General features: G+C 47.6%; 1 protein-coding gene across 2 annotated transcripts in view; it reads right to left on the minus strand.

Moving 5' to 3' along the window:
* The window catches only part of EPHB1 (EPH receptor B1), a 357658-nt gene that overhangs the window by 29420 nt on the left and 314809 nt on the right, over positions 1–13429 (minus strand). For both annotated transcript variants that reach the window (XM_004588331.3, XM_058657114.1), the window contains exon 12: positions 9395–9610. In XM_004588331.3, coding sequence (XP_004588388.1) covers positions 9395–9610 — 216 coding nt within the window. The remainder of the gene's footprint in view (positions 1–9394; positions 9611–13429) is intronic.

Consider the following 13429-nt stretch of genomic DNA (forward strand, 5'->3'; position numbering starts at 1 on the left):
CTTTGTGTCTTCTGGAGAACACAGTATAGAAGGATCTTAAGAAGGGGGTGGGTGTGAACTTCGCTTTTCTGCCACAGTCCCTTCATACCAATCCCCAGCACTGCCAGGGATGATTCAGTCAAGATTCCACCCAAACCCCTAAACACCCGATGGATGGAAGAAGCGGTCATACTCCTGGGGGGGGGGGTTATTAAAGGGGCAACCTTGGCAGATGGGGGTGATGGATCCAAGACAGGAGGCATATGCTGCCTGGGTTCCATGATGGAGTGAGTCTTCATGCGTCCTGTGCTCTTGCTGCCTCCAGAGACACAGCCAATGGCTGAGAAGCCTCTGAGAAACTGGGATGCAGGCACTGATGCCACCAGCCCCCTATGTAGCCTGGGACCTGTGTCCTTCCCTGAGCTCAGGCAGGAAGAGAAGTTCTTTCTTTTGTAGCCTGATAGACTGGAAACCCAGTGGCAGCATTACTCTGATATTTTACAACTCAGAGAACTGATGCTGCTTGCAATGCAAGTTTGTGAGTAAAACTTAGAACCCCTAGACGTGTGTTACTGGAGCAGTTCTCACAGCCGGCGGCATCAGCACCACCTGTGAGCTGACATGCTGGTTCCTGAGCCCAGGCTAAGACCTACACACGAGAGTCTCCAGGGCTGGGGCCCAGCAACACATGCTTTCACAGGGCCTCCAGGTGACACTGGAGACAGTGAGCTGGGACAGCCAGAGGTTCCCATGGCCAAGGTTGTCTACATTCCTTTTTGCCCCTGTCCTGGGTCCTGAGACATTCCTCTTCAAATTCTTCCTTGGTAATTCCCATCAGGAGGGTTTTCCACCTTCTATTGCAAACACCGACCTTGCATGGATTTACGATGTCTGTCTGCTCTAAGTGTGTATGTGTGGTGGTGGGGTGTGTGTGTGTGTGTGTGTGTGTGTGTGTTGGAATGAGTAGGAATAAGGAAAGTTAAGGAATTTTCCCCCCTAATTAGTCTTTTAAATGTACTCCCCACTATGCCTCATCATGAATTCTTAGAGATTGCGAACCCCTAGTAACAACAGTCATAGCCACCAAATGGGGTAGGGCTCATCACAGAAATGCCCACAAAGCTGTTACATGAGTTCTTACAAATCCAACGAAATCTTGGAAGTCTCAGTAATGGACAAGGTAACCCAGGCCTTCAGTTCACAGTGGATAGTTTGCTCCAATTCTTGTATTTTTTTTATCATGTCTAAAAAACTATTTTGCTGCACAGGAGTGGGAGAGCAGGCCCTAGATAGGTTGTTTTGTCCTCCCTTCATAGCCCATGTTGCTTAACATAAGGCTCAACTGGGCAGCACAATCTCATGCAATGAGGGCTAAGTAGTTGCTGAAGGAAAGGCCCTGCAGACTTTAGATAGACTTGATCATGACCAAAACAAATCAAGAGACTGCTGTCTCCCAGAAGCGAGGTGAGGATGGAGGCTACTGCTAAGACCATATCTCATGAGGCTCATGGGGAGTGGGTGGAAGGCAGGCAGGACGTCAGGGCTTGGGGTGACTAAAACTCACCATGGAGGATTAAGGGCCTCTGCAGAGCACAGCAAGAGTAGGCCTAGGTTCTGCCAGCAGGGCCACAAGTCTGGGAGCACCTGATCGGGGAAGGGAGAGCGTGCCCTCTGTCCCATGCTAAGGATGGACCCTTTTCATTCTTGCTTCCCTTGAGCAGAGTGCAAAGTGGATCTAATGCCGATGGGGCACATTCTAGAGGAAGTGGGGCTGCAGAGCTGCCTCCAAGCAGGTCCAGGGAGTAACTACAAAATGAGGGGCAGTAACACACAGGTGACCTGTGAGGCGCAGCTGCTGAAGGGACAGTGCTGTAGAAGGAAGCCTGAGAAGGGGCAGAACAGTGACCAACAGCCAACAAGAGAGAGGACAGAAGGCTTGAGGAGAGGGGGCCCAGAAACACAGGGCGTGGGCGGAGCTCACAGCTGAGACAAGAGGAAGGAGCCCAGAGAGCAATTGAAGGGGAAGGGGTGGGGGGAGGTCAGAGGTGTCTTGAAGACTTAATGTAATTCATGATGAAACAGGAGGCCTGCAGGGAGCAGGGTTGTGCCAGCTCCGAAGGCTAGGCATGGGCAAGGCTGCACACTTCTTACAGAGACAGCCTGGGGCTGTGAAGGATGGGAAAGTTGACACTACTTTAGCAGAAGGAATCTAGCTGAATACTAAGAAGGGAAGAGCAGGCTGACAAAGGGACTGGATGGGCCTCTTTCCACTGATCAGAAGAGAGAGCCAAGCTGGAGTGCAGCTTTTGATGTAACCGTTAGAAAGCCCTTACGCAGAGATGGAGGGGTCCTGTTGGAAGTCTGCTCACTTGTACCAGTTGACAGAGGGTGCAGATCCGGTTTGGGAGCATGGACTTGAACCACAAGAACAAAGATTGGATGTGGCTCCTTTTCTGGTTTGTGTGTGCCTTTTTCTCTCTTGGTAACATCAGACAGGACCAACAACAATGAGAAATGACCCATGAGGGCAAGCATGAAGACTGATCTTTAAGCACAAGAATTTTTGTATTTGAATGCACACAGCGGTATTCAGCAATGCACCTGTCAGTAGGAAGTTGTGTAAATCAGACAGCTTGTTCAGAGTCCAGCCCAACTCCTGTGTCTGTCCCTCTTTAAGGGCAGGGATATTCATAGCAGCTCAGAACTCTCTCCTACTTCAGCAGATTTACTGCAATCACAAGAAAGCACAAAGGAACAAACCCTATCTGTTCATCATTCCAGGAGCCTCTTGGGAAAGCAGTGCTCCTGGGGATGGAAACAGCAATTTAAAACGAAAAAGACGCACCTGGGGAAAAGCATGCTGGAGCGATGAAGGTTGAGGGCCTAGCAGGAGAAACCAGAAACTGTAATAGCTATTGATGAGGTCTCCACTTACACAGGCAGGTGTATCGGAAGACAGCGATGTTAAGGAGATCTTGCAACAAGGGCGTGGAAGAGTGAAACAAAGGTGGAGTAGTGGGCTATCCTGCAGCTGCTGCAAGCGGACGCGCCAGCAAACAGCAGCAGACGACAGCAGGGGAAGGAAGGACTGACTGCTGCAGAAGCTGAAACGCAGGAGACTCTATTTTTAAAAAGATTCATTTATTTGTGTATGTATTTGTTTATTTGAAAGGCAAAGTGACACAGAGAGAGTGGGGGAAGAGATGGAAGAGCCTCCTGTCCTCTCTTGGTGGCTGTCTTCCATTTGCTAGCTCTTTCCACAGATACAATAATATGGGCTGGTCTGGGCTGGGGCCAGTAGTCAGGAACTCCATCTGGATCTCCCAGGGGTGTGGACAGGACTCAAGTACATGAGCTATCACCTGCTGGTTTCCCAGTGCATGAGCAGGAAGCTAGATTGGAAGCAGGGTGTCCTAGACTCAAACTGACACTCCAATGTGGGTACAGGTGTCCCAGGAAGCAGCTTAAACTGCTGAGCCACCACACTCATCTCCTACAGCTTTGTGCCAAGGGCAGCCACCATGGCCGCAGTCTGCCTGATGCTCAAAGTCTAAGAGCAACAGAGGAACAAATCCTGACTAGAGCGAGGGAATCCTGAGAATGACAAACAGGGTTGGTCGGGAGGTGGGGACAGAACTAAGGGAATGCGAATACCTAACCCTGGGTATATACTTTTCTCCATTCTGTGGCTGGCCTTGAAGTTGTATTTGAGTAAGAGACTGAAAACCACAGAACCAAGGGATCTGAGCTGTTGCCCATTTCAGATGTTTCAGAGTTCATAGGCCATGTCAAACCAAGTTAATTTCCTGCTTAACCAAAAGTATCAATGCTCCTTGGACCCATGTAACAGCGTCCGGAGACTCTATATCATATCATTCTTGATGCAGATATTAGGAGTCTGCTAAATGTACAAAGACCCAGGGAAATGTGACCCAATTTCACAAAGATAACAAAAAACATGCCAATCTGATATCACAACTATCAAAGAATTTCAGTCAGCTTTTTAAACTCTGCTCAAAGAGCTAAAGGGACATGTGCTTACAATGAATAAAAAGAAAACACATGATCTGAGAATCCGATTGCATAAACAGATCAGAAGCTGTAGCATTAAAATACAGTATCAGAAAAAATATTGGAAGGAATCATTAGCAAAATGGAGACAGCAAATGAAAAAATCAATGCACTTGAAGACTGATTGGAAAGTGGGTGGAAAAATCAGTGAAATCAGCCAACAGACTGTGAATCAATTTCAGAAGCCCTACATCAAGGGTAGCTATAGTCCTAGAAGGGGAAAAAATAAACATAAAATATTATTTGAAGTACTATGGGTAAAAACTTCCAGAGGAGATTGAAGCATGTCTCCAGATGTGAGCAGCTTGGAACGCACCCAGAAGGATACACTTGGAGAAGACGCAGTCTGCCCAGGCACATCATTGTCAAGCTTAAACTGCCAACCTAAAGAGGAAATCTTGGAAGCATCCAGAGAAACAGGACACAGTGTCTGCATACGCATGTCTATATACAGTGTGTGACACATACATACACATGTACAGGGGGAAAATTTAAGTTTAATATGAAATATTATTCTTTTAATTTAAAAAAAAACGCTATTTTTACTCAAACGACAGATTTACAGAAAGAAGGAGAGGCACAGAGAAAAAGATCTTCCATCCACTGGTTACTCTCCAAGTGGCCCCAACAGCTGTAGCTGAGCTGCATTAAAGCTGGAGGCCAGGAAGTTTCTTCCAAAGCCCCCCATGTGGGTGCAGTGGCCCAGGGGCTTGGGCCATGCTATGCTGCTTTCCCAGGCCATAAGCAGAGAGCTAGATGAGAAGTGGAACAACCAGGACACAAACAAACACTCAAATGAAACATTGGCATTTGAAGGTGAAGGATTAGCCTAGTGAACCATGACACTGGCCCCTGTCCTTTTAATTTATTTAAAATGTACATGGCTGTTTATATCACAAACATGGTCTTGGGGACTTGTCATGTAGTTATAACACATATGACGATTGTGACACAGCAGTGGGAACTGGGGTGGTAAGGGGGCTTGTTGTACTTGATTACATGGTTTCCACATTGTCTATAAAGTGGTGTAGTATAAACCCTGAGTCGAACATGAGAAAGTAAGGGTAATATACACAATATATACACACCTTAGCTACTAATTTTAGAGTGGAGAAACAGTAAATGCAAAGAAGCAGGACTCCACAGGCAAGTGAAAGTGAAATGCGTGTGAATCTCTGCTGTTAGAACGGGAAGGGAGTGACATGACACGGCCAGGCCTGCCTGCCACCAAGACCCAGGGCTGGTGAGAATGGCAGCTGGTGTGGACTCCAGATATAGCTCCTTACTGGGCCTTTGGGAGATACAGACAGAGAGACAAGCTTTCTGGGTGAAAGTCGGGCAAGGGGCTAGAGGGGGAGTCCCTGCTTCTTGAACCCTTGACTTCCAGTCCAGAATCCTAGGCAGAAAGACCCAGGCTGCCAATGTGTGTTACAGGTGTATGACACCTCTGTCTTCCATGTTATTTTCTCTCACTCTATAATAAGTGAGCATATTTTTAAAGATTCACTTATTTTTTTATTGGAAAGGCAGCTCTACAGAGAGAAGGAAAGACAGAGAGGAAGACCTTCCATCAGCTGGTTCACTCCCCAAGTGAACCCAACAAGACTGGAGCTAATCAATCCAAAGCCAGGAACCAGGAGGATCTTTTGGGTCTCCCATGCGGGTGCAGGGTCCCAAGGCCTTGAACCATCTCTAACCCCTTCTCTGCTTTCTCAAGTCACAAGCAAGGAGCTGGATGGAAAGTGGAGTAGCGAGAACATGAACCAGTACCCATGGGATTTGGGGCTTAGAGAGGAGGGTTAGCTATCCCAGTCATTGTTGCTGGTCCCAGTAAGTGAATATTTTGAGAGAAGATACCTCCCAGCTATGAAAATCGCTTTCTGCTCTTCATGTTTAACACATGATCAATGTCACTTATCTGAATAAACTATTACTGTGATGGTTGCCAAACAACAAGTTTCCGATAGCGTTCTCATGAGAAAGAAGTGTCAGCTGTTGCGCCACCCAGCCTCTGGTGTCTTGTCACGACAGCCCCTGCTGACTGAGACGGGGACTTGTGCGCATCTCAGGTGGAGAGCCACCTCCTCCCCTGAACACAGCCTGGCGATTTTGTTATTTGTGGTTTTATCCTTGCTCTCATATAACACATTGGCCTTTGGTACATCTGGCAAACACTTCTCTATTGCGTGTGCGGCTGTTTAGTGACCCCAGGACTCCACACTAAGCTGAGCAGTGTGACGTGGTGGAAGCAGCTCCTTTGGATTGTCGATGTCCCCAGATTGTGTCCTGCAGAGCTCTTCCGTCGACTGGTCCACTCCCCAGATAGCTGCAATGCTTGGAGCTCAGCCAATCTAAAATCAGGAGCAGCAGCAGACCCGCGTCTCCCACATGGATGCATGGGTTTATCAACTTGAGCCATCCTGTGCTGCTTTCCCAGGCTGTAAACAGGGAGCTGGATGAGAAGTGGAGCAGCTAGGACACTAACTGGTGCCTTTACAGGATGCCAGCACCTCAGGTGTGGTGGTGCAACAGGCTAGCACTCTGCACTGTGGTGCTGGCATCCCATAAGGACGCCAGTTCATGCCTCCGCTGCTCCACTTCTGATCCAACTCCCTGCTCAAAGCCTGCAGGAGCAGCAGGAGATGGCTCAAGTCCTTCAGTCCCTGCAGCTTCTTCCTGGAGGTCCAGGCAGCAGGTCAGGAAGAGGAGGGCAGACGGGTGGTTTGTCTGGGAGTAGGGATGGATGGAGATTGCATGGTGAGAATCTGGATTATACAACGGTGTGCATTTATTAACATTCTGTAAATGTACACATCAGACTCATGCACTTTATACAAAACAGTTCCTAGGCAAAGCAGAATTGCAAATAAATATATTTAACTCTAGTTATAAGTGTGCTAAAGTATTGAAGGGTGGTATGTATTGGTAGATGCAATTTACTTTGAAACGCATCAACAATAGAAGAGGGAGTGATGGAAGGATAGATGAATGTTACAAGTTATAAAAGAATCAAATATAGCATGAAATTAATCTAGGTGGTGAGGCAAGGTGGCTGTTCTCTGTCTAATTCTGCCGACTTCTCTGAATGCTTGAAATTGTTCAAAATAAAATACTGGGAAAAGTAAATAAATGTCAAGTGTACTAAATACTTAAATATAGAACCACTTTCCTCCCATAAAACAGTTACAGGAAACTTTAAAAAGCATTAATAACCTTGGCATGAAGAGAACTCTCAAAGCAAGCCAGAAAACTCAAGGAGATGAAGATAAAAGTAAATATTTTTGACGGTGTACAGCTCAGTCATTTCATAAGAAAAAGAACATCATAAACACTATCAAAAGAACAGCAGATGGGGTAGAGAAAATAATTATACATTTCTGACAAAAGGGTTAGCATTTGTAATATAAAGAGCCTTCCAGTAAGTTTCCACAAAAGCAGCAAATAATTCAACAGAAAGCAAAGTGAAGGAACACAGACAATTAATAGAAGAGGAAATGTGAGTCCAGGCAACTGGATGAAGAGACACTCATATCTCCAGCAGTCGATTGAAAATGCCAATTAAAATAAAATGAAGCACCATTCTTCATTGTAGGATTAGCAAGACTTAAAGATTGATCACCCGCAGCGCTGGGAAGATGCTAGAAGAGGGACACACTCCCGTGGTAGGTGTGTGAAGGTTTACAAACTTTGGGAAGGCAATCTGGCAGTAAAAATGAGAGACAGGAAAGGCACCCAAGAACACAGATGAGGATGAGGCACCTAGCAGGCTTTTTGTTGTTGTTGTTTGTTTGTTTTTTAACAGAGGAAAATGGGGGGGGGAAGCCACATCTTAATGTTGAACATGATGGTACAGAGCAGAGATCTGTCAGTGATGGCCAGAGCCCCAGTTCTGGTTGGTCACCTTGCTTAGCCCATGAGCTAAGAACAATGTCTACAGCCTTACAGGTGCTACGGCTCCAGCGTTAGAATGAAGCAGGTCAAGATGTTACTAGGATAGCCAGCATCCAGGATCAGAAAGCTCACTCAGATTCTGGCTGCTTTAGATCAGATACAGAAAAGTTCTACTAATGCTGCTGAGAAGTCAGTGAGGATGGCCCAAGTACTTAGGCCCCTGACAGCATGGGGGAGGTCTCAACACAGTCCCTGGCTCCTGGCTCACCCTGGCACAGCCCTTGCTGTTGAGGTCATTTCTCAAATGAACGAACAGATAAAAGATTTCTCTCTCTCTTCCTCTCTCTTTCTCTCTTGCTTTGCTTTTCAAATAAATCGATCTTAAAAACAATTATATACAATCCTCAATGTTGTCTCTTGATCAGCAGTCTAAAAATATTTGCCAGACTGTCCTTTATAAAAGAAGTGATCAACTCATGCCCCGGGGGAATTGTAGTTTATTTATTGTTCTTCATCTTTTACTTTTCTGTACGGTTTTGGTTTTTATAATAACCATGTATTACTTTTTAAAGAAGATGGATAGGTAGGCCAGCAAACAGGTATATCAATCACTCTGGCTGCACTGGAAATGGATACCAGGAGACAGAAGGAGACTGGGGGCTCTCGTGTGGAAGCTGCTATGACAAAGCATTACAAAAGCAGTGGTGCAGTGGAATTAGAAAAGGATCGATTTTCCAGGCATCTGTACGAGGTGCCCAGGGATGAGGCATGGCTGGGGAGAACAGGAAGAAGCCCAGGGTGATTCCAGTCTCCAGTCCTTAGAGGGAAGTTTCCAACTGGTGAGATGGAGAGTGGGCCGGGGTAGACTGCAAGAGTAAGTCAGAGTTCCATTTTAGACTCACTAACGTTCTAAATGAACTGTGTGAGCCAGGCATTTGGTAACAGATGATTAGAGCAGCTCAGGATGTGGAGCAGACAGGACAGGAAATACATATGCAAGAGCACTCATCACACAGGTGGTACTCACAGAAGTCTGCAAGGAAGGCAGGGGGACCAGGAATTTATCTGGTGACACACTGCCCAGCCTGACTTGGAGCTGAAGGCTCCATGCCTGGCTGGAGCTTGCTCCCTGCTGACACACATCACCAGGGCCACCATCTACCATACTTCGGATTCTGTTCCTAAATTTCCTCTTCCCACTGGCAAAGGGAAACCATGGCTTTAAAGAACACACCAACCTTCCTGATAATCTACCCAAATGTTTGTCTGGCCAATCAGTTGCTTCATTTTCACTGGCTGGATGGCATTGTGGCTCATGTCTTCTCCGGCCCTGCGCCCCCCTCCGTGAAGAGATCAATCCATCCCCGGTCCCCTTGGTGTGACCTGTAGCAGGTCTCCAGCCACATGCTGCCATCTTTTACTTTTGAATCTGAGGATCCCAAGGAAGACTCACCAGGGAGCTGGTGTAGGTGGGGTCTGAGGTGTCGTCTTGGAGGTAGCGGGAGAGGCCGAAGTCAGACACCTTGCACACCAGGTTGCTATTGACCAGGATGTTCCTCGCAGCCAGGTCCCGGTGCACATAGTTCATCTCAGCCAGGTACTTCATGCCTGCAGCAATGCCCCTAAGCATGCCCACCAGCTGGATCACCGTGAACTGCCCGTCGTTTTGCTGTAGTGAGACACAGGCATCTGGGTCAGGACAGGCATCAGCAGGTAAACAGTGAGCACCATGATCTGTGGCTCACCTTCCTTAGTCAGGGTCACAGTCAGCATGTTGCCCCTGTGTGCTATTGCCCTCTCCCCCCCACATCTTTTCTTGAGTGCTCTGCTGTCTTCCTGGCCAAGTCCTGTTGCTTTAATCTCCAGATTGCATCTCCAATCCATCCACTCCTCTCCCTCTCACACTGTCACCATTGCAGCCAAGTCCTGTCATCCATCACCTGCAACAGCCTCTTGGGTGTGCCCCCTACAATCCGCCCTCTCCACGGCAGCCGGAGTCATCCTTTAAAGACATAAATCAGGCCATGTCACTCCCTGACTTAAAACTCTAACAGTCTCCCAATGCAGGGAGGGAAATCTTGAACTCCTCAGTGTGGCTCATGTGATACCCTGGGATTAACTGCTGCCTCACCTTAGGCCACGTCCTCCCACTCACACGCAATGGTCACAGTGGTGGACATCTTTCCTCCTGCCTCAGGGGCCTAACACAGATAATTCCAACAGCTACCTTTCTTCCAGGTCTCTGCTTGAATGTCACTTTTATGGAGAGACCACTCCCTCAACAAACCCTTCCCCAAACATGATTGTGTAATGAGCACCAGCTAGGACTCTTCTAGAACAGGTGCTCCCTTTTCTTTTGAGCGCCTATCACAAGTTCCAATTTTGCCTGTGTGTATGTGCAGGTGTCCATATGTGTCCTTGACCCAAAAACCTCAATGGCAAGAACCCTGTCTCTTTCGGCCACTGCAGTATTATCAGGGTTGAGAATTTTAATGTACATAGGTGGAAGAGCCCTCAATTGGCACAACTGAATGAATGACTAGTATGTCTCTGCCAGTGCGGCCCTCCCTGTGAATGGCAGCTGTGGCTGCCGCCTTGCAAGCCACCCTGAAGTATTACCCTCTCTCTAGTCCCAGGGGGTTGTGTCTCTTGAGTGGATGCCCTCCCTCCTTGGTGAGACAATAGAGGCTCCCAAGAACAAAGCTGGACTTCTCTCCCAGACTTCGGATCCATGTTTGCTGGCTACATCAGTGGAACCTGGATCATGCTGCCAGACCAGCCGCAGATGCTCCCCAAAGGGCCACAGTTTGGTTTCTCTGAGTAGAGCTCTGCCCAGGAACCAGAATGCTCCAGGTGGAGGCAAGGTAGGAGGAAGCAGAACACCCAGGGGATTGGTCTAGTTACAGAACTCAGGCACCAGGTAAGTCAGCCAACCTTCTGCCCCAGGGTGCACATGTGACATGCAGAAAGCGTATGTGGTATGCAGGGCTCCTATCTGAGCATCTGCTATATGTGAAACTTACACATCACACCCAAGTATATTATCTCCATGGAGATAGGTCATGTATGCATGGCTTCTAGCAAAAAGCATTCTCTATGCCAAAAACAAGAAGAAACGAAAGACTTTTTCAAAAGGACTGTTTATTAGAGAAAACACCTGTGATCAGTGTTTAACACTGACAGTATGAATGGCTGAAGACAGTTCCTCATGCAAGGTTGCAAGGCTGCATCCACGCCCCAAGGATGGTCTCCCAGTCAGTCAGAGGACCACACAGACGCTTCCCCCAATGCACTGGGTTTGGCACATCCCAGGCCCCAGACGATTTCTAACTTCCAAGCTTAATACCCTCCAGCTTGCTCAGAACGACTTCCCCCAGAGCATTTGCTTCTGACCACTCCTAAAGAAAGTGCAAAAATGCTTTCTTGAAACTCTGGTACCCGGCCCATGTTGCCTAACTGCGAGAGCTGGTTGTGCAGTAAATGATGTAAAGTACCTTTCTTGCTAATGAACTTCAATCAACACCTTCTGGAGAAGCTAGCCAGGCTTGCGCCAGCCCCACACAGATCCTCCAACTAGCTCGCTACAGATTTCAGAAAGTTGTCAAGTAACTTCTGGCAGTCACCAAAAAAATGTATCTCAGCTGCGAGTCACACTGGTTGTGTTTTCTTCCATTCAGCTTGTTATTTCCCCACTGTAAGTGGAGACAACAACATGGTTAAAAACAGATACCTCCCTAAGGAAGCTGGCATTCCGGGGAGCACACACTGGTGACTGCAAACAGTTCTGAACAGAGCACTGCTCGAAGTGCACACACCAATGGATCAACATTTCTTTTTCTTTTTTTAAAAGATGTATATATTTATTTTGAAAGTCAAAGCTACAGAGAGGAGGATAAACAGAGAAAGGTGTTCCGTCTGCTGATTCACTCTCTAGATGGCCCCAACAGCTGGCACTGGGCCAGGCTGAAGCCAGGAGCTTTTTCTGGGTCTCCCACATGGGCGTAGGATCCAAGTACTTGGGCCATCCTCTGATGTTTTCCCAGTTGCATTATCAGAGAGCTGGATCAAAAGTAGAACAACTGGGACATGAGCTAGTGCCCACCTGGGATACTGGTATCACAGGCAGTTACCTTACCTGTGGCACCACAACACTGTCCCTTGCATGTATGTATCTGTTTTGGGCAACAATGCCTTCCTAGGGCTGCTTTGTCACATGGTCTGCTTCAAACTTTAGAAAAGCCACCTTTATCATTTCTGTGGTCAGTAGAGGCCAACACATGATTAAAGCTGCAGGCTTTGGAGCCCCAAACCCCAGCTTGGATTCAGGCTTTGCTTGAGCACCTTATGTAACCTCTCTATCTGGAAAATGAGAACATCAGGCCCATTCTTCCAAGGGCTATGGCAAGGTTCAGTGAGATTCCACATGTGAAGAGTTTATCTCAGTGTCCTGTGGATACTAAGATGGCGATAACGATTCCCGCTCTCACCAGCCAGCCAGAATGTCTCCCAACTGAGCTCTCCTCTGTGCCAGAGTGGGATATGGAGAGAGACGTCGAGCATACCTGAGGCTGGAATTCCGTCCTCCTCCTGGCTTCCTGGGTATGGAGAGAGGTATTTTAGGATCATTGCTCAGTTCACGATGCTTTGGGAGCTGAGCAGGTAACAAGTATAAAACTGTACTATTCTTCACTCAGTCACCCAACTGTAGGAGTAGATGATTGAGACTTAATGATGCAGGCCTGAAGTTAATGAACAAACCTTGGGGTTCCCCCCTCATTACTTGAGTTTTGAATGGCAAGCTATAACTCTGGAGAAGGTTTGGATCCCTAAAACTGATCTGACGCAGTAGGCAAGATAGGCAATAGTACAGTATTTTTGCAGACAAGATAAAAGGGGATCCAGAAAGTTCATATGACTAGCGTTCATTCTGTGTGGTTTTGAGCCATGATGTGGAATTCAAGACCAGAACAGCAAATTCCGCCTCCACTGCCCTGGCTCCAGCACTGTGTGCTGTAGGGGGCTGTGTACAAGCTTTGCTGGGAGAAGAGCCATGAATGGTGAACTCTTGCCCAAGTGCCTTTGCCATGGGAACATGCCGATTCTGCAATGGACAGTGAAGTTGCTTCAGGATCTGCAGGGGAGCCACATGCTCACCACAGGCAAGGTCATGTCTGTTGAATTCATCATCTTGTTGAAACCTGAAGATGGAGACAGGGGTAGGCATGTGGCACAGCAGTGAAGACACCAATATGGATGTGCACACCCATACCGAGTGAGTCCCCACGCTGCTGCTGATCCCAGCTCCCTGGGAAGCAGCAGGTGACAACTTACATTACATGGAAGACTGGGATGATGTTTCGGCTCCCTGATTTTGGCCTGCCCCAGTCCTGGCTGTTGTGGGAATTCAGAATGAACCAGCAGGTGGGAGATCTTTGTCTATCTCTCTCTCTCTCTCTCTCTCTCTCTCTCTCTCTCTCTCTGTGTGTGT

The sequence above is a fragment of the Ochotona princeps genome, chromosome 30, assembly GCF_030435755.1.
Source record: "Ochotona princeps isolate mOchPri1 chromosome 30, mOchPri1.hap1, whole genome shotgun sequence".
Classification (NCBI taxonomy): Eukaryota; Metazoa; Chordata; class Mammalia; order Lagomorpha; family Ochotonidae; genus Ochotona; species Ochotona princeps.